The sequence below is a fragment of the Stegodyphus dumicola genome, chromosome X2 (genome assembly GCF_044657685.1).
Source record: "Stegodyphus dumicola isolate Sdum_Otavi_A_Nest chromosome X2, ASM4465768v1".
NCBI lineage: Eukaryota > Metazoa > Arthropoda > Arachnida > Araneae > Eresidae > Stegodyphus > Stegodyphus dumicola.
Window position 1 is genome coordinate 190,905,804 of NC_140781.1, and position 21,599 is coordinate 190,927,402.

A 21,599-nucleotide genomic window follows, 5' to 3' on the forward strand; every position below is an offset into this window, starting at 1 on the left:
ATTACAAACATATATATTTTAAAAAAGAGTAATTTACTATGATTCTTCTATTATTTTGCCATAAGAAATAAGTTAGTATTTATTCTAGCTGTATGAAAAGACAGCTGTTCAGTAATTAACTCGGCAGTGACCAGGATTTACTGCATCTCCTGATCCCTGAAAAACTGCAATTATTAAAATTTCATGCGTAAAAATTTTATTACATGGGAACCTAAAAGTGCTTATTTCATGCCAAAATTGGAAACGTTGCCTACAATAATTTCTATTAATAATTGGCTGTTGCTGATTTCACCTGAGAAATACTTCGGGTGATACGGAGCAGTTGAAATTAAAGCTTGGTTTTAGTTTGAGTATATTCCTTTTATTTTATAGCATTTACCAAATAGCCTCATTTCTTTTGGTAATTTACATCTTCATAAAACTTCGACTACTCTCTGTTTTCGTTAGAAGAAAATTAATGTATACTAGATATTATATTACATAGAATTGTGAAAAGGATCTAAAAATGATACAAATAATGAAGCAAACATGGATTTGAAAATGTGGAAGCCTGTTAAGTAACAAAAGCAATTTTTTAAATAGTTAAGTATGTCCAGTGACTCTATATCTTTGCATAGCAACCGTTAAATACATATAAGTTTATAAATCCAAATTCAAAAATATGATTACACACAGACAGAATTATCGGATAATATTAACACCCGATGTATCCCAAAATATTCAATTTTTCCTAAGAACCAACATAATACCCAAATGTTAATTTCAAAGAAGTATCCAAGCCCTTTGGGGAATACTCTACATCCCCGTCTCCGAGACCCTAATGACAGCTTTTCTAATAATTAACCCTCCTAATCAGAGAAGAAAAACAATTATTCTACGATTAAAACCTAGAATGTTCATTTATTAGCTTAAAGATATGCCTTGTTACTGCGAATTACCGTTAATTACTGGCAAAATCTTCTTATCTTCTTAAAGATAAAACTCTAACACACCCTTTGAATAACATCCGTACTTTCTCCCCTCGCTATTCATTAGTTACTGAATCAACCTAATCGTCTGTTTTTCTAGGAAGTAAATACTCCTTTTCTAAGAGAAACCTCAGTTTAAATGTTATAAAGAAAAAACGAAAAGTGACTACAGAATGATCATTTGAACATCTGGTTTTCAGAAGGTAAAATTAATGGATTTGTATGTTTGTTGTAATCTATGATACATACATACACAATCTATGAAACTTAGGGCAGCAATTATTTAATATTCCAGATTAGATAGATATTCGCTTTAATTTTTCATAGTGATACCGAATTTCGCTCAGTAATAGTAACTTTAATGGTTAAACATATGCGTTATAATGCACTCATACCACAATTTGCAACAGGAACATCCAGTTCTTTAATGTCATAAAAGCAACACTGCTTGCCAGAGGCCCGAGTTAATCAATTGGATTCCTAACATTTTTTCATCAAGTATTTTATTTTACTCACTATTGTCTTATACAAACAAATGATAAAAAATTATTTAGGAAATTCAGTTTACTTTTTCATAATTAGGTTGGTAATCGGAAGATATAAGTGAATTATTTCGCTTCAACTGGGCAGAGGGCCAGCTGTATTCAGCAAATACACTCATGTCCATAAATTAAGGATAATTCGGAGTCACGCGGAAATCGAAATCTAAAATAAATATATCACCTGTAAAATCACTACACACATTTTCAAGAATCATATGCAAATTTCAGGAAGTAACCAGATGACACCGATGGTACGTCACAATGACGAGAGTGTAAGAGAGTGATATATAAGGAATACAGGCAAAGAAGTAAAATTGTTCGCAGGCGCTTTATAAGCATTTCAGTGCAATAAACGAATAGTTATGACACAAAGGACGCATTTGGATGATTTTTACTTGGTAGAATTATCGGCCGTCTGGAATATCGGCGTACCCAACTGGAAGTATCAGACGAACTTGGAATTGCCCAGAGTGTCATCTCCAGGCTTTGGCAACGATTCCAAGATGATGGTAATGTGAGTAGACGTTACAGCACAGGTCGCCCCAGAGTTACAACGCCGAATGAGAACCGGTATTTCGCAGTTTCTGCCAAAAGAAATAGGTGAAGCATAGCCTCAGACCTGTCTCGTCAGCTCTCTTTAGCCACTGGTACGACAATTTCAAGGCAGACCGTGCACAGACGCTTAGGGCAGATTGGTCTATACGCTCGTAGACCTGTCAGATGCGTTCCAGTTACTGCAACTCACTGTCGCCTGCGGTTAGCCTGGAGTACAGAGCATGCATTGTGGAACCGCAACAGTGGGCTTGTGTGATGTTTTCCGACGAGTCCAGGTTTAGCTTACAGTCTGATTCTCGCCGGACTTTCATATGGAGAGCTCCAGGTACCCGTTACCACTAAGAAAACATCATTGAACGGTGCTGCACGAGTGCTCGTATGGAGTGGAATTATTCTGGGTTCCAGAACTGACCTGCACGTTCAAATTGGAACCATGACAAGCCAACTCTATCGGGACGTCATTCTGGAACAACATGTACGTTTGTTTCGGGGCGCCATGGGCGAACAATTTTTGTTTATGGATGACAATGCCCGTCCTCACCGTGCAAACATCGTATGCGAATGCCTTCAATCGGAGGATATCACCCGTATGGACTGCCCAGCATTTTCACCGGACTTGAATCCAGTAGAGCACGTGTGGGACATGCTTGGCCGACGAGTTGCAAACCGTCAACCTGCTCCTACATGTCTACCGGAACTTCGGAGAGCATTGCTTTTTGAGTGGTGTAATATCCCCCAAGATCAGATCGATAATTTGATACTCAGCATGCCTAGGCGTTGTACGGACTGCATTGCATCGTCTGGGAGACATACAATTGTATTAACAATAATACCAACCATGTAATATTGGTTTTTTGTAAATAGGTTTTTTTGTAATTTGCTCCAGGGAGAAAAAATCGCTATTTTTTTTAATAATATCAAACATATAGCATCTTTTTTTGCTCTTTACCTTTTGTTTAATAAATAAGCTTTACAAATAAGTCAAATTTGTTTTGCTTCTAACTCTTCCTTTGCCTGATTTTGCATTATCCTTAATTTATGGACATGAGTGTAATAACAGTGATGACACTCAAGACCCAAAATCATAGAAATAGTTTAACACATCAAGCATATTTGCAAAAAAAAAAGGCTAAGTACTTTTATATTAATAATAAGTAGGCATAGTACCTTAGGTTTTGCGCAATGAATGCAATAAAGGTTGAAACAATACCCTTTAATTAAGTTTGAAAAGAGGAAGTCATGGGTACACGGATTGATGCTTTACGAGTCTCTAAGTTTTGCAGAGGCTGCAGTTTGCTGTTATCATAGTATCAGAATGCATTATGTAAATGTGAAAGTGCTAAGTGAATGCAATTCATAGGTAAAAAGTGAGGCGTGCTCTTACCATTATGTGTGCCACCTTACGCCATTGTGGAAGCCAACGAATGATCAAAATGAAATCACATTTCACTGCTAAAGTATGCAGCATTGTCCTTGAAAAGAATGTTTCAACATTTCTTACGATATTTATGTTTCCGTGAGGCCCGATATCTGATATAGACAATCAAACTTCTTCCCCCCGATAAGATGATATTAAAACCTCGTCACAAGAATTTAGGTTTGGCTTCGCCTGAGGAAGATTAAAATATATAATTATAAATGTGTAACTTTGCCAAATAAAATGTGATTTCAGCCGTATTGAAGGACAGCAGAGTCTGATTTTATTAGAAGCAGGCCCTAACAGGAGATAAGCCCACAGCATGCAGAGAAATACTGCGTCTAACATCCCTTACAGCTTCAACATGATGTTGCAAAATGCTGCTCTATATCGTGCTGTTCCGTATGGTTTTTGTCCCTTATATTCACTGAATCTAACATGTCTAAAGTATTTATTATATTCTACACAGTTGATCAAAGTGAATCGGCTTTCTCCGCTGTATGTAGATGACTACAATCGGTTCCGTGAACGGTGAGTGTAAGCACCTAGGCAATCTTATTTTAGAAACCGGTATTGGTCTGCGCAATTTAGAGAGAATATTTCTGTCAAGCAGATACAGTTCGGAATTCTATAGGTTCAATAACTACGGTTGCTGTCTTCCAGTTGAGAATTTAGAATTACTGTTACGCGTGGAGAAATAGAACGAATTTTAATATGTACAATGACTCAATTATTCTCGTAGTACTTCTTAAATGCAATCATTTCATTCAGTTAGTTTGTATCAGCAATTGTCAGTTACCAAAATACAAATTTAAAGAGAATTTACTGCTGAATTATATTAATCTTATTATTAGTGCAGGAAATGTACACGTTATTGAGTTTACAAATGTAAGTTATAATAAACGAAATTTATAACATTTAAGAAAAAGAGAAGTAATTTTTAGAACTTTAAATACCTCCTTTTTATCATGCCAGCGTTTTATTCCTTTTACAAGAATTTAGAGACTTAAGCTTTTAAGGCAAAGGGAGACAATTTTACACTTTATTTGCATTATTTAATTTTACACTTTATTACATCTTCGTCTGCATTTTGCGTTAACGTAAATAAAGAATGCGTTATTTTTTATGAGGTATTAGAGCTCTGTTTCGTGAAACACATTTCACTATCATCACAGATTATATTAAAAGAAGTGAAAATGGTACATACAATTTCAAAGATGTAACTTGTGATAATTTTAATGAGTTTCATTTATACAGAACTGAAAATTTGCATCGATTACTATATGCATTTAAGTTTAGGTAGGAAATTTGACTTACAAGCAAAACGCAAATAAATAACATTATAATTAATTATAATTGCATAATATATAATTATAATTGCATCTCTTACTCAATAACATTTAAGCGCAAAGTAAAATTCTCATCCGCATTGCGTTCACTTTCGTACAGTTTATTGAATGCTCTTTTCTTTTGCATTTGTTAGTTTACTAGTAAAAGAATCAAGGAAATTGCGTTACATATATATATAAATGAATTATATATATTAATCAGTTATATATATATATATCTATATATATTGAAAAAGAAAATGTAAAGCGAACGGGTAATTAGACGTAAGACCTATCTGGTCTCAAAAACTTTTGCGCATAATGCTGCAAAAAGATTTGAAAGAATAGTAGCAGGTAGGAACATTGCAGCAACCTTGCTAAAAAGTTACCAAGAGCTGTAGCTCCATGAAATGTTGTAACATAGTACTACATAAACAATAAGAAATTTGCCTGGTAAAACTGGAAAAACTGTATAAGCGCGATAAAACTGCCAAATTTTAGTGCTGGAAGACTTGCTATTGCACGAAAAAAACTAATTAATCTGACCGTTGTGTAATGTGAAAAGTTAACTCACATGAAAAATAGATGGACGGAAAATATATATATATATATATATATATTAGGAAGTTACAAAAAACATGGATTATAAATGTCAATATATAAAATGCCTATACATAAAAAATTAAAATTAAAAATTGCCAATATATAATATGCCAATACATAAAAATTAAAATCAAAATTAAAAAATATAATAAAGACACAAAAAGCATCAAAAACTAGCTACAAAAACAATAATTAAATAGCGGAAAAATGGTATATTAGCCTACTCGTACTCTCAGTTGGCTTTTCAAGGGAAAAAACTGTTCTACGAAATAGGCTAAATACCATTACGCGTTTCGCCGAAACAGACCATTGAAGCTCTTGTTTAATGCGAAAAAAACTTTTTACAAAAGTATATTAGTATTTCCGAAAAAATTCTTTTGGAATAAATCCTTTTTAGTAGCTCCACTGCTCTGTCTCTTTTTCCCGACGCGTCCGCTGAAAAACGCATTAAGGTGTCAAAGGCTATTATGATTCCGAGCGATGTAAAATAAAAGTCAAAATCAAAGTAGAAAAATAATAAATTAAAATAAATAACGGTCTGCTATTAGTCAAAATACACATCAACGTACGAGCTGGTCCTTTAGACCTTAAAGACTTCGTAACTTTTATTAGAAGAAAGGTGCTGTAAACAGATAAAAATGTAATCGACATTGTAAGTAAAAAAATGTATTCAATTTAGTAAGTAAAAACGTTTTAATTTATTATTTATTATTATTTATTATTGCTGCAAGTCTTCCAGCACTAAAATTTGGCAGTTTTATCGCGCTTATACAGTTTTTCCAGTTTTACCAGGCAAATTTCTTATTGTTTATGTAGTACTATGTTACAACATTTCGTGGAGCTACAGCTCCTGGTAACTTTTTAGCAAGGTTGCTGTAATGTTCCTACCTACTACTATTCTTTCAAATCTTTTTGCAGCATTATGCGCAAAAGTTTTTGAGACCAGATAGGTCTTACGTCTAATTACCAGTTCGCTTTACATTTTCTTTTTCAATTAATATCTATATATATAGATATTAATCAATGAACAGAAGTAGTTTCATTTTAAAAGTTGAGAAAAACCTTTGTTGCTGAAATGTAATAATCTTCATTATGTTAAAAAAATTGGATTCTTTTTTATCTAGCCTGAAAATCAAAATGCAAACTATATAGGCAGTCCACCAGGCCGAAAGGTAAGCCTTTAATGAACATTCGTGAAAAATTACTTTTCTTGCAGCAACCATGCTTAATTTTACAATTTAAATTGAAGCAATTTTTTGATAATTTGAATTATTGCATGCATTTATCGATCCACATATATGTTCTTGTGTCTAAATGATGCCTTTTTTCATTTCTTGGTTAATTATTGTTGATAACACTGAAATAAATTATTAGACCTTTTATAGTATATGAAAGCTAAATTCTTGCCCAAACGTTGCTTTACAAAGTGGAAGTTCTTGCGTTTAAAGCGATTTGCATCTAAAATATCTTCTTAATAAAATCAGGTTTAATGCACAATATCCAAAAACTAATAATATCCTTTGTTCGTTATTAATATCAATTCTAAAGCTCGATGTACTACGAGAAAGCTCTATTTATCAATCTAAATGCAAAACATTTTTAACGATAATTGCCAATAAAGCGAAAATTGAGTAAATTGCTAATAACCATGTACTACGTAAATCATATGTAGTACATAAATACTGCTCATAACATTATATTTACAGAAATATATGTGAATCATATGTACATAGGTTAAGGCGGCCTCTAGTGTAGACTCTACAATGAAGAAGAACAAAAGTGTTTCAACTAATTAACACAAGAGGTGTCAGTGAAACTTTAAGATGGTTTTAATATGCAGGAAATAAACTGCAGTTGTTTAAACATCACCATAAACCTCTGTGTGTCTCATAATGTAAAACGTTCTTAACTTCCGTGGGAAAAGAGTGAAAATTGTCAAATTTATAGGTCAACAAATTTGTTATAAATTCACTACCAACGTTGACATTTCTTTCTTTAAACAAACTTATATAATAACTAGTTGGGCTTGGTGATCTGTTTGTTTGGTTAAAGAACTGTTTCAAACTAGGACAAGTCAGCTCTTTATATCAAGTGAGCATTATATGAAGTCATGACTTAATAGACTTAGAAAAAGTATAACTGTTATTGAATATTACTGCTTCAAACTTCATTGTCTTTCAAAATCACCCTAAATTACTTAAGCAAACACTTAAACAGAAATTTCAGAGAAATAATTAATATCTAATAAATTGCGAAAAAAGTGTCATATGTCTAAATTAAAAGAAGCAATTAGGCAGAAAATGAAATGCGTGATAAGGATATTCTCGGCATATTCTACATGCACAAAATATCAAATATTCCGGCATTGGAAAGTTATATGAAACAATATATTTTACGAATTTTGTATAATATGACATGAAAAGTCTGAAGAATGCAAAGCTCCGCCAGAAAAATAAGATTGCTTGGGCTAAATTGGCAAGATATCGCCAAGCTGACAATGATCGCTAAGTTGAGCAACTTTTGTCGCCAATTTTGCGATAAATCTCCAAAAGTCGCCAAACTTGGCAACTTTTTGGCGAAATTTCGGTCTGGTCCCTGTATAACTGTAATTGGTACTGTACCTGAATAACTGTAATTGATCTCTATATATAACTGTAACTGTATTAGGACCTTATATGTAACTTTAACTGTATATGCCTTCCTTTAATTTCGAGAAATGGAAAGTATTGGGAATTTCCCAAAGGACGGGGAGAAACTATATATAAGACCGGAGAGAGCATCAGTTCTCAGTTTTTTAGGTCAGAATCTCAGAGTACTGAAAGATCTCCGTGCGAGATTCGCTCTTTAGATACGCTTTTTATTGTGTTTAACACAGTAGTTTGAAGTGGTAACTACTGATTATGCTCTGTCAGACTAAGAAGATCTGTATAAGTTCTAGAACTGAAAAATGTTTCGTTTGGTTAAAAAAAAAATTATCAAGTTAATCTTGGTTCTGCGTGCATTCAATCCATTATGAACCTGCACGCACGTAACAATATTTTATTACTAAATCCTAATCCTTAAAGCATGGTTCAGTTACAATCAGTTACAATCCTTAAAGCATGGTTCAGTTACAATCAGTTACAATCCTTAAAGCATGGTTCAGTTACAATCAATTACAATCCTTAAAGCATGGTTCCTATTCACGTACATTTTTAGGGAATGAAAAACAATGTTTAATAAAAAAAAACAAGGCAGCAAACTACTTTGAAAAATTTAATAAGACTCAAAATTAGCTATGCTCACTAATACATAATTTATGATTATCGATTAGTTTTCTCGTGTCACGAAGAGTTTAATTACTAAACATTCTCTTCGTGTAACAGCATAATTTTTCTATATAAACATTATCTATTTACATTATAATATTCTCTATTACCTTTTTTATGTCACCATGAGTAAAGTCTCTAAAATAATTTTACAAATTTCTTCGTAATCCAGAGAGACTGTGAATAAAAAATAAATTAATGGTTAAATATTTTTCCTCTGGTTTTATACAAAACAAGATATTTTTCTGTCATCGTTCTGAAGTCAATATTTATTTCTCAAAACAAAAATTTTACGAAGCGCCGAAATATAGTCGAAATGGCATAAACTGGAAGTAAAAAATACGATATTCTTTTATGATTTTTAGCTGAATCCTAATAACTTAAATTATTAGGAATTACAAATAATCATTATCAATGATTTCGCAGTTAATATACGAGTAATAATCTAAATGATGGTAGGATTAAAATATACAGAGGATGGACAAAAATATGGAAACACCTTGTGAAATGCATGTTTGAAAAGAAAGATTGATTTTAATGAAATATGTAGGTGGCGCTGGCGTTTTTGACTACTGACGCCACCTATACAACTTCGTAAATGTGCTAAACAGTTCAGTTGTTGTCGGAGTACTGTTATGTGAGGTTGTCATTGCATTATGTCAGAGTTAACAGACTTCGAACGTGGGCAAATTGTTGGAGTGGCAAACGTGGCCACTCCAACAATTTGCCCACGTTCGTGGCAAACGAACGTGGGCAAAAATAGGTGCTTCCGTAAGCAAGGTAGCCGAGGTGTTTAGTGTTTCAAGGGGTACTGTATCGAAGATTTATTCCGCATATTTGAAAAGCGGAAAAACATCATCTGCTAAATCACAGCGCGGACGAAAGTGTGTCCTGAGTGGTCGTGACAGACGATCATTAAGGGCAATTGTGACGAAAAATAAGAAGACCACAGCTGCAAAAGTTACTGCTGAAATGAATGTTGTGTTACCGAACCCTGTGAGTACCAAAACAATTAGAAGGGAGCTTCATAAACAGGGAATTGCTGGCCGTGCTGCAATTGAGAAGCCACTCATCAGTGATGCTAATGCCCGTAACAGGAAAAGGGGGTGTTTAAATCATCATCCGAAATGTTCGCAAACCGAAATTATTTTACCCATAGGAGTTAATAAAATGGATTAAGTCGTCCGAAATCATAGACGAATGCTTATTTAAAATTTACAACAGCATTTTAAGACGAAAAAAATATAAAGCCGAAACAGACAGATAAAACAGACGAAAATTTAATTTAGTTATTGTACATGTCCCGAAGAAGATTGGGCGCTATAAGTGGAAAGTGACGGTGACGGGAATGTGAAGGGATTTCAGTCCACTTCTATAAAAAAAAAACATCAGATAACTGTCTTTGAGGCATCTTCGTCCGTCTATTCTTGGTCTTAGCGACTTTACTCTGCTTCGGATTCACTGAACCTCTATTTCTCTTAAAATTGGACCAATATAATTTGTTGATTTCTTGTTGCTAAGTTTTAAAATATTTCTACAGGGGGGCATGGTATCCTTACTTGAAAACGCTTGCATTGTAGCTACTCTTTTCCCAGAATGATATCATTGCATGAAAGCATTGCTTCTAACCCCATTCCGCACCAATTTCGCTGATTAAAGGACTAGGATCAATATTTTCCTTCTTCTTGTTCCTCCTATTTCACTCTTTTTGTTTCTCCTTCTTTCATATTTAGCTCAGCTCATTTCATATTGAGCTCACTCTCATACTGAGCTCATATTGAGCTAGTATATCTTCCACGTATTCATTGTCAACTAAATAATTTACCTAGAGATACTATGTCATAGATAAACAGAAGCCTGCAAAGTATCAAAGTCCTCAGAGTCTTCGTCTGCAACCCAATCTGACCATAATTTCCCCTAAGCCGAATTCATAATCTTCAAGTCCCTTGCTGCCTTACTTTGTTCAGGAGAATTAAGCAACGGAAATTATTAAAATTATGCCTCCAGAATGCCCTGAGGATTAATTCTGTGTCACATTGTAAAAACCTTATTTTGTATTAATAAGTTCTTTCTAAGAAACTTTCCTTTACCCTTTTGATTTCAATTTCCTGCCAGAAGTCAGATTTAAATGACATATATGCAAAATCAATGAGTTCGGAAATAGTATTTAAGTTAGTAGAATTGAAGAGCTCGCAGAAGAGTTAGTTACGAGTAGAGCGGGTTACTCCGAGAACGAGTTTATGCCGCGAGTGAGATTTATGCCGCTTCTTTGTTTGCAAGTAGGGCTGTAGCTGAATATTTGTGCTAGCCACTTACTTTAGTAATTATATTGATAGTGTAGACTCGGTTTACCTGTGTTCAGTCGACAAATCGATTTAGGTTAAAGTAGGGGGTCAGTCGGGTAGTTAAAATTTGCTTCATCCTGATTGTATATACTGTTTTGTGTTTAGGCCACAAGTGGTGAATCTTCGTCGGCAGTCATCTGTTTTTCAAGACATATCGAGAATTCGCTCTCTCGTCTTCAGTAGGGTCTACATTTCAGTTGGTCAATGCTCTCAAAAATAAGACCACTCTACAATGTTTAGTTCAAAACACCTTTGAAAAATCTTTATTTCTTCAACTTGAGTGTTTGTAACTTGAGACACTGTTCGTTATTCGAGACGTTTCTTGTTCAGATAATTTGTTCGCGAAGAGAGGCGTTCAGCGTCCGAGAATCCACTGTGTTTTAGTTTTCTTGCCCCAGATGCTTTCTTAATGGATTTATTTTTCGTGTCTTTCTTTATTCATCCATCCGTGCTTGCTTAATGTTTTTTTCATTTTCGCGTTGTTTCTAGTCTTTCGGCTCTTTGGTTTTCACCGGTTTCCATTAGTGGAATATATTAGAACTTTCTTAGAATTTTGAATGCAAAAATTTCTAAATTTGAAAGAAAGTTACAATTTACATCTGGAATAAGCATTTTTAACCCCACTAAACCTGAATTAACTTTTTTAAAATACGAGACATTATTTCCAACAGTTTCTCTAATGAACTTGTGAAACATAATATAATTGACTATATAGTAAGTATTCTCAAAGCAGCTAAAATTCACTTTCTTCAGCTGGCAACATTTCATCTTGATCTAGAGTGAAATATACCAGCAACACAAATTTACCTTATTTGTACTGCTGCTTGATTTATATTTCACTCTCTATTTTTGAAACTTTCTATACTTTCTCACAATTCTCAAACTTGATAACTTTCAAAACTAAGAGCTATTGCTTAGCACTCAAATGTAAATATGCAGTCTATTACAATAGGGCTGCAAGACTAAACTAATCTAAAGTTAATTAGTAAAGCAGACTTCTAAAATATAAAATTAGATTTAATTAAAAAATTATAAATTTTACTATTGTTAACTCAAAATATTAAATACTTCGATGCCTTAAATTAATAATTGTTCAAAGATCGGCAGTTTCGTAAATGGAGTAAGCATACTTCATAATAACTGAATAACATCTTAAAATTCTATGTGATGTTATAGTACGATAGTAATGTCTCAATGTGTATGTCAAACTAGTTTATTTGTAGACAAATTAGGTTATTTTCGAAGCAGGAGACATGAAAAATTAGCAATGTCCTCGTCGGGACTCGAACCACGGACCTCAGGAATACGCGCCGAACGTGCTGACCACTACGCCATGAAGGCAAGCTAAGAAAGGCGGGAGAAATACCTTATACACTCCCTCTTTTAAAGGGCGACTGGGGATTAGGGGACGCAATCGCCAAATCCTGGTGGTAGAGAATCATCATTCACCACCTTTTTAGTTTCGGGTGCCACTGTAGAGCTATTCGGGTTTTTTAAAACAGGAAAGATGAAAAATGAGTAATGCCCTAGCCGGGACTCGAACCACGGGCCTCCCGCATACGCGCCGAATGTGCTGACCACTACACTATGAAGGCATGCTAAGAAGGCAGGAGAAATACCTTAAAAATTTGCCAGTTAATTCAAATATCTTTGAAAGAAAATATTACTATGTATGTAATGTATAAAATCTGTAATATATATAATGTATAAAATCTGAAATATTATATATCTGAAATTTTCATCTAAATTAATTACGTAATTGGTTATATACCTGTGTAGTATAACTAAGTAATTGAGATGTCACCTTAAGCTTTGATATTTTTCGTCTTAACGTATGCCCGAATTATTCCAAATGAAACACAAAAAATTTATTCCACTGCTTAAATGTTCTGTCTAGCTACTTTTCAGTCACTTAAAACTGCAAGAAGAGGAGGCAGAAACAAAATAACTTATTATAATAAAGGTAAACATTGTCGCAAAAGAAATGTTGTTTTCAAAGTAATGCAATCGTGGTTTCGTTCATCCGCCCACCCCCATCCGTTCCTAAAGTAATTTTTTTTTTTTTGTTGTTGTTGTTTTGCATTTACTCTGTCTGTACTAGTTTATAACATTTTTTTTTTTTTTTTTTTTTTTTTTTTTTTTTTTTTAAATTTTGCTGTTTGATAGTTTATAAAATTCAAAATATAATTCACCCAGATTTTAATATAAAAACACCAGTTACCTTTCAGAAGAAAACATAAATTGTCTTCTTCAATTATAAATATCAAACCCTCAGATCATTATAATTTACTAAATGCTTGAGCTGCTCCATTTTAACTTTCGTTATGCTAAGGCAAAAAGAAAACCGGAAAAGTCCGAAACTTCCTTAATTAATAACTTTAGACTTTTTGATGAAAATCTGCCTTCTTACGTGCATATATATATATATATATTATTACGTAATTTTCGCATTGCAATCAATAATAAAATTAATTTATATTTTTCGATAATATATATACATATTTTAGATACTTCAAATATTCCATTTTTAAAAATTAAATTTGAAAAAATTATTTTTAGCCTCATCGACAGAATGGAAATCCTCATATGGGCTTTAATTTCCGACCGAGTGATATAAATTATCAGGTATGTATTGAAGATCCAGTATTGGACTTGTATTCCTTTAGAATCCTAAAAACTTTAAAGCCCTAGGATTTAAAATGTTACAAAGTAGTTATTTACTTTACTTGAAATACTATCACATGATATTAAAATCATGCTTATTTCTATATAGGCAATCAAAATTTTAAATGGATTTCAGTTTTTTTACTATAAAAATAAAAAGTGTTTTTGAAATTTTTATCAACTTTTTTAATTTAATTTAAAAAGTTGATAAAAATTTAGAGACATATTTTAAGACTAGTTGTAATTTAGTACAATTTAATAGGAAAAATAATACGGTCCAGTTTAGAAAAGAAAATTATATAAATGATTAGTAGAGATACTGTTTTTTACTACACATCTTAGGTTTTCCGATTTATCAAGCTCTGGCCTTTTATTAATATTTTGTTCCCTAAAATAAAAAATTTTATAACATAAATATACACATTTTTTGTAGATTTTACAGTATAAATATTTTGAAAGCCAAATTAAATTTGTTTAAACAAGTGGATTTTCTCGGGGAGTTTATTAAAAATGATGAGATGCATATCAATAGTAGAGCTCTTTATGACTCAGTCATAAAAATATATGCTTTTGTAATAATATTTTAACCAACCTTGAAGTGCCTTTTTTCTGAATTTAAAGATCTGGGAATGCATCCCGCATAATTTGTTACTGTAAGTATTGCTTTGGATTCTGAACAGCAAAACACTGTAATTTCAGTATCCATTTGTAAGCTTTCTTTCTGTTCTATGAGTTGTGAACTTCCTGTTATTAAACGCCTTTCGGTCTCTAACTTAATTGCAATTGCTAACCTTAACATACCGTAAGTTTCTCCTTGTTTTCCAATATTATTATTCCATATAAACCATCTAAGTTTTGGTGCTTTTATAAAGCTTCTCACCACAGCCTAATTATTGGTTAGGCACATAAGGCATTGGTCTAGGGCTCCAAACAAGGAAACCTTAAAACCATCCTGCAAGTTCTCATAATCTTGTTTTTCTTTAATGAAAGCAAGGAAAGTGAGCATTGGGAGCTACTGAAAGACATCTATTCCTAGCCCCCCCCCAAACTATCTTAATCGGGCCCTGCTTTTAATCAAGAAGTTACGTTTAATAATCCTAATTTAGCTTCTTTTTTTACTTAAGCCTTTCAAAATGAGGTCCCAACGTTATAAAATGTGACTCGTCCCATTACATAGTTAGCTCTTTAATACATTTATTTGCAATGTTATGTGCAAATGAATTAGATATTTGGGTCAATTTTCAAAAACGATTGCTCAGATCAGTGCATTTTGAAGAAATTTATAAGCATCATTAGCCTTCTGCTCCTTAAATAATATGTTTGTAAATATGGAGAATCATAATAATTCGGTATAAAAGTGGTCAGTAATATATTCACTAATTTCTAGGCAACAGATTTTTTTCGTATGTACATCGCTCGCAATCCGTTAATATCCATACTTTGTAAATTACTACATTATAAAAAAATGCAAATAAAATTTAATTCTTTATTGACAGTTGCAAGACAAAGAGAAATTTAGATATCTTGATGATTTTGATGGTTAATATTGGTTCATTGATCAAATAATCGTTTAAGGTCATAAAATTAAATAAATACATATGTATTTAATAGAAATATGTTTGTATACTCAGTTTTTTAAAGCTTGACATAATTAATTATGTTTGCTTTATAGAATATTAGTTCACTAGGTATATTAAAATCATTGTAAAATTAATATCGAAGCTAGAAGAAATAAAAGGAAAATCTTTTTACAACAGTATTTATATAATTGTGGAACATTTTGAATTTCGTGTTGCTTGTCATCATTGCTGTAAAAATAAAGTACTTGCTACAATTCTATTTGCTGGTGAAATTAGCGGTCACGGACTGGTTTGGTTTAGTTTAGTTGATTACGGCAAAGCACACAAGGGTTATCTGCGTAAAGAGAGGAATGCCTTGAAGGAGGACTTTTAAGAGAAACTGACTTGTAATATACCTTAAACACGTTGAAAAACACGAAAACGCCTATGCAACCAGCCCGTTCGCCTGGAATAGTCCCAGGTAGGAACTCCCAGTGCTCAGCGAATTTACCGCTCGACTGCTGGTGGACCGTTCAGGGACTGTTAGAAATTCATTACCAAAAAATGTGTTTTATGTTCAGAAACTGCAATCAAATACCAACTCATTTGCAGACTGTAATCAATTATCATTTTTTTTTTGTTTTGTTTTGTTTTCCAAGTGTAATGTAATTAATTAAAGTATCAAGACTATGATGTCACAAAAACAGAGATGAGTTATAGATTACTTATTAACAAAGACTTCAATAAGAGATTTATGGAGATTTTTTTATCTAAAAGTCTGAGGTTCTTTTGATTTCGTTTTTCTATATGTGTATATACGTTTGTAATGGTTTTATAAATCTTTGCCATGCTTTCAGCTGAATATCCCACTGCGAGCTAAATGCTTTGAGAAATATTAATTATGAGGAAAACTGGCAGTTTTGCGGAGCTGAAAGCATGAAACATGATTATAATCAGACTTTGCAATATTTAGAATAAGATAAAATTATACATTTCTATGTATTTTTCTTTCCATTAGAATAAAAATTAAAATTTATTGTTTTGCTTTATTAGGAAAATTCTTTTTTTAACTTTTTAACTAACCCAGTAACATTTACTTATTTTTTTATTATTATTATTATTTTTATTTTTAACTTTTTTTGTGGGGGTCTGTCTGTGTGTATGTGCGTGTGTGGTATATTTCTTGCGGGGGGGGGCAGAAAACATGTCTTGGGCACCAAAATCCAACCTTGCATTTTGTAACCAGCTTTCCAAATGTAACTAACTACATTTGACTCCATACTTTCTATACAACTAATTTCACTAGTCTACACAAATTGTTGAGAGGTGGAAGATTTGTGTCGAGGTTAAGAAAGCAGACGTCTAGAAGCTATACCGGGAAAGCGATTTATTTAAGAGACAAACTTTTTAACCAACACCGAACATCAAATTTAATAAAGAATAAAGAATACATATAACATTCTACGTTCACTTATCAAGCTGTTGCATTGTGTCATGAAGTATGCCTTAGCAGAATAAACCAAATTTTTATTTAAGCATACATAAGAAGATAGGTAGCATTTAATATAATTTATAACCTAGACTTAACACATTAATGAGACTTTTTCACACAAGAGTAAAGGGTTTTAGTAAAGATTCAAATGTTTCGTGATCATTTAATAAAACAATCATAACATTTATTAATTGCAACTGCCTTAAGGCCTTTGCATTTCCAGCTTAAATACGCCGGTACTCGACACGCAGTATTTTTAGTTGCACGTTTTGTAGCGAATACAGTACGCAGAATTCGGAAGTTTTTGAGTAGCTATGGGAGAAAACTTGGAATAGAATCTCGAGTATTAATTTTTCGGTTCCTAGATGGAGCCACCATCTAAAGATCTGAGTTGTCTTACGTAGCGTTACTCGGTGGAGGGGAAGGTGAAGCTAATGAAACACTCTTAATTTAAACTAGTTTCTTCGTATGCTAAACTTCGTGAACTTGCTAAACGTAGTCTTATCTTATGGTCACTTTTCATTATATTTTATATCTATTCGAATGAAACAGCTGCTTATTTAAATAACGAAATCAATTATTGAATAATTACTATTGACCTTTGAATTAACTGAGTTTGAAGTATGCGGTTTCGCTTCTTATTTAAAGGATATTTTACAATAAATATACTAAAACATCTTTTGAAAATTTAGAGCACATAAATGTACTATAAATTCTAAAATTCGTCAACCTATTAGCACACAGACACTTACTAACTTTATATGCAGTGGCGTAACTAGAAGGGGAGGGCGGTCCGCCTCAGACGGCACATTTTTAGGGGCTGCATTTTTTGCGTGAAACATGATTTTATAGGAGTTAGGTGGATCGTCGAGGCAAGTGAAGAATAATTAGATTACAAATTTCCATGCGGAATTAAACTGAGAAGAAAGGAGTTTTTACTTTATAAAAAGTGTTCAAAGAAATCACCATGTGAGCTCACAACTACACTTTTGCTATAGGTTGTTTTTTAATTCCGTTGAAACTTTTGAATGCAAATTACGAATAACGACTAAACAATGATCAGAGTGGCATTCATAAATGAGAATTTCTCGTTAAGAAAGAAGAATTTCTGAGCTTTATTTTCATTATTGCCAGGGAAATAATGGAATCCATTATTGCTAGGGTTTATTTCCATTATTGCTAGAAACAGGAACGTTAAGGGCGGTCATAGCAGTTTATTCTGTAATACGATCTCCAGAATAAAGTTTCAGATATTCTAATACTACTACTGACAGTTTACCTTTCATTGGTTATAAGTGCTTCTAGTTCTGAGAAACGTTTTCCAAATAAAAGTAAGAAATCTGTCTCTATTGTTAACATTACAGCAAGGGCAATCAAATAGGTCTCCACACTGTCACTGATGGTTTCTCAAGCCAAAAAACAAGCAAAATAATAATGTAATTTTTAAATGTTAGAACTAAAGTTTTTCTTCAGAAATAAACGTCGAGTTTGAATTTATTTCCCTATATGATTTTTTGACTCTTTTTTGTAGTTATATGTTTACAGAGAGAGAGGCGGCCAAGGTCCTCTCTAATAGCTGTAGATCAGGTGAAACACAGATATCATTATACCTTAAACTGAAGGACAACCCCGATCCCGGGCGGTAAAAGTTCTAGCTACGCCACTGTTTGATGACGCCACTGGAAATGAATGAAATATAAATAAATACACAAGCAAGCCAAAAGTTTAGTTCTAGTACATATTGTGCTTTTGAAATATTTGCGCAACCATCTTCTGCTGTTAATACTGGGATAAGCCCAAATGTTGTAAATATATGCTTAAAACCTGCAGTAGGAATGCTCCTGTCATCTCCGCCTATACAATTAATCAAATATATAAATGTAGTCATTGTCATAAAGCGTGATATTTCTTAGTTTTTGTTAGTTTCATCATGTTTCATATATTACTAAGTTACATGGCAAAACTCAGTTAGCATAATAGTTCATATAATAATATACGAAGTGCGTCTAATTGTGCAAGAAGAAGCAAAATTAATACCATTTGAAGAAAATGTTGAATTTCTTGTCATAGACTGCAGATTTTTCAAAATTTTATCTGTAGAAAACTTTCCATTTTTTTATGTTTAGTGTAATAAAACTCATAACATCTGCAGTGTTCTGTAACCTATAGGACAAAGTTGATGCAAGAAATTTATCTTATAAGCTGATTACTTTAATTTGAGACAGGTGAATACAGTGCAGTATCGTAGATAGCTATATATCTTTTTTATATTTTATCTCTTGGAAAAATTTTCATTTCTCTAGCTTACTTTGTAAAATGTATGCATATATCATATATAAACTCACGTAATATGTATTATTCTACTGTTGATATTATCGGTGAGGCTTCTGGTCTACAATAGGCTATTAATTGGCTAAGTTTCAGTGCAGTCAAAAATTACACACGAATTTCGAAATGCCCCAAATGCTGGTTTACTTTTAACTCTCCTATATTTCATGGGCCAACTGACTTGTACTCATTTTTTGCGCGTGTTATGGCTGTTTGGTTGTCGGAATATGGCAAAAAAAACACAGTGGCTATCTGACAAAGCGAAAGATGCATATTTGGAAGGGAACTTTTTTATGTAATGAAGTCTGTAGCTTATTTTATGATTAAAATTTTCTTTGTATCTTCAAGAGTCTTTTGCGTCGCTTTTATACACCTGAAGCGTTTGTCCTGTATAATTATGGCAAAATACTCGAGGGTTATCTGCTTAAGGAAAGGGATGCCTTTGTGGGTGTCCTTTCTTAAGGGTGTTGGATCTTATCCCAGTTACAAGCAAGGAAAACAACAAAACACCCATACAACCAGCTCCTTTGCTGGGATTTGAACCCGGATCAAACCCCTGGTCAGCGACTTTACATTTCGGCCGTTAATGAACCGTGCACCTCTAGTGATTTTAGCGTAATATTCTTACATAGATATAAACATACACACACAAGCAATATAAATGTTTTTTTTTTTTCGATTGAGCTTCATAGTAATTAAAATCGGGAATTAAAATCAGAAATTATCTTCTCAAACGCTAGTATGAAGCCTCTTCACCAATAATTTGAAGTTAGTATCTAAACTTCAACCTTCAGAGGATATTGTATTGTCTATTATTCTTGCATACATCTTAAGAAAAGAAGAACAAAAGCATTCATTCAGAAAAATAATGAATTACGTACCGGATCTATGAACTTAATCAGGAATATTTGACTGCTTAACTAAATATCAGGTTCATGTCTTTCTTTTCATAACGTTGGAAAAGCTTTTCTCTAAAACTGGCATTGACCCCACCATTGGCCAAGTGGCTAAGAAAGTTGAACGCTGGAAGCTCGACACGAGCTCGATCCCAGGTGAACTCGCTGGCTGCATGGGCCTTTTCAAGATTTCCCCCATGTGTAATATAAATACGGGTTAGTTTTCCTTAGAAAGTCTTTCGTGAAGGCATCCCTTCCATAGGCAGATAAATCTCGTGTGCTTTGCCATAATCAAATTACCTAACCTAAAACTTGCATCCACAATCACAGGAAAATAAATACTGCTTTAAGTAACAGTTATTTACAAAAAGAGAAAGAGCAAACATTTAAATAAGAAGAGTCTTTTCTGGCAGTTTTCAATGCCCATTCTAGCTTTAGCTGACGAAAAAGCATTTTGAAAGCAAGTTCAAGTAATGTTCATTTTACTGTCGGCACGACGTCAAAATTCAAGTGAGTTTGATGAGCTAAAATATATTTAAAATACATTTAAGAAGAAAAGCCATTGGTCACTTTTAAATGATTAATTCTAAGCAGTTAAAAGCCCAGGTTTCAATATTTATGAAATTTTTCAAATAATTTTAAAATCACCTCTAAATTGATTTGCACTAGAGATGTGGATAAAATGTTCTTACATGTTTTTGATACAAATAAAACTTTATGATAACATGAAATACAGATATTTAACTTCATAAAACATGAAAACAAAACTATTTGTAATTGTGATTATCATTAATATATATTCCATGAAAACTTAAGGTCTCTTCTTTATGAAGAGTAATTGGAAATGAAATACACTTCGTCTCACTTTTATTAAAAATAAAAACATTTTTCAGTTTTATGAAACTATTGCGATACAGAAACCAAGCTTTCGGAATATATTATCGTTATATTTTTCAGGATGTGATGAAAAGATTGGTCAGCCGTTACATTCATCAAACTAAGAAACAGCTTCGCCAGGACGGAGTAAATGAAGATGACCTTCTGGAAATAAAACAGGATATATCTAGTTTGAGGTAAGTAATATAAAACAGAAAAAATTTCAGTTTGCTTCACAGAGCCCACCAGCGGCCTAGTGGTAAAGTCGCTGAACACTGGTAGTTGGTCCGAGGTTCGAATTCCGCGAACGGGCTGGCTGCATGGGTGTTTTCGTGGTTTTCCCCATGTGTAACGTGTATACGAGCCAGTTTCCCTTAGAAAGTCCTCCACGAAGACATCCCTCCCCTCAGGCAGATAGCCCTCGAGGCTTTGCCGTAATTAAATAACCAATTTACGTGGTATATTGGGTTTGGTTTGATAAATTTTGGCAAAAAACACTAAGGGTATCTGCCTGAGGGAGGCCTTCGTAGAGGGCTGGGCTGTCTCGAATAACGCATAAGGAAAATCACGAAAACGCCCACGCAGCTAACCCGTTTGCGGGATTCGAACCTCGGGTCGAACTATCAGCGTTCAGCGACTTTACCGCTCGGCCGCTGGTGAGCCCTGGGTGGTGGGTAGAGGAGCATAATATTCAAAACTCACTTAACTCCAGACATCT

The 21,599-nt window shown here is 33.3% G+C and overlaps 1 protein-coding gene across 4 annotated transcripts in view; it reads left to right on the top strand.

Moving 5' to 3' along the window:
- Positions 1–21,599, top strand: part of LOC118183513 (transient-receptor-potential-like protein) — a 503,203-nt gene that overhangs the window by 469,920 nt on the left and 11,684 nt on the right. For 3 of the 4 annotated variants that reach the window (XM_085808846.1, XM_085808847.1, XM_035353090.2), the window contains 3 exons: positions 6,538–6,585; positions 13,626–13,691; positions 20,963–21,078. In XM_085808846.1, coding sequence (XP_085664972.1) covers positions 6,538–6,585; positions 13,626–13,691; positions 20,963–21,078 — 230 coding nt within the window. The remainder of the gene's footprint in view (positions 1–6,537; positions 6,586–13,625; positions 13,692–20,962; positions 21,079–21,599) is intronic. The other variant, XM_085808848.1, reaches the window with a different exon arrangement.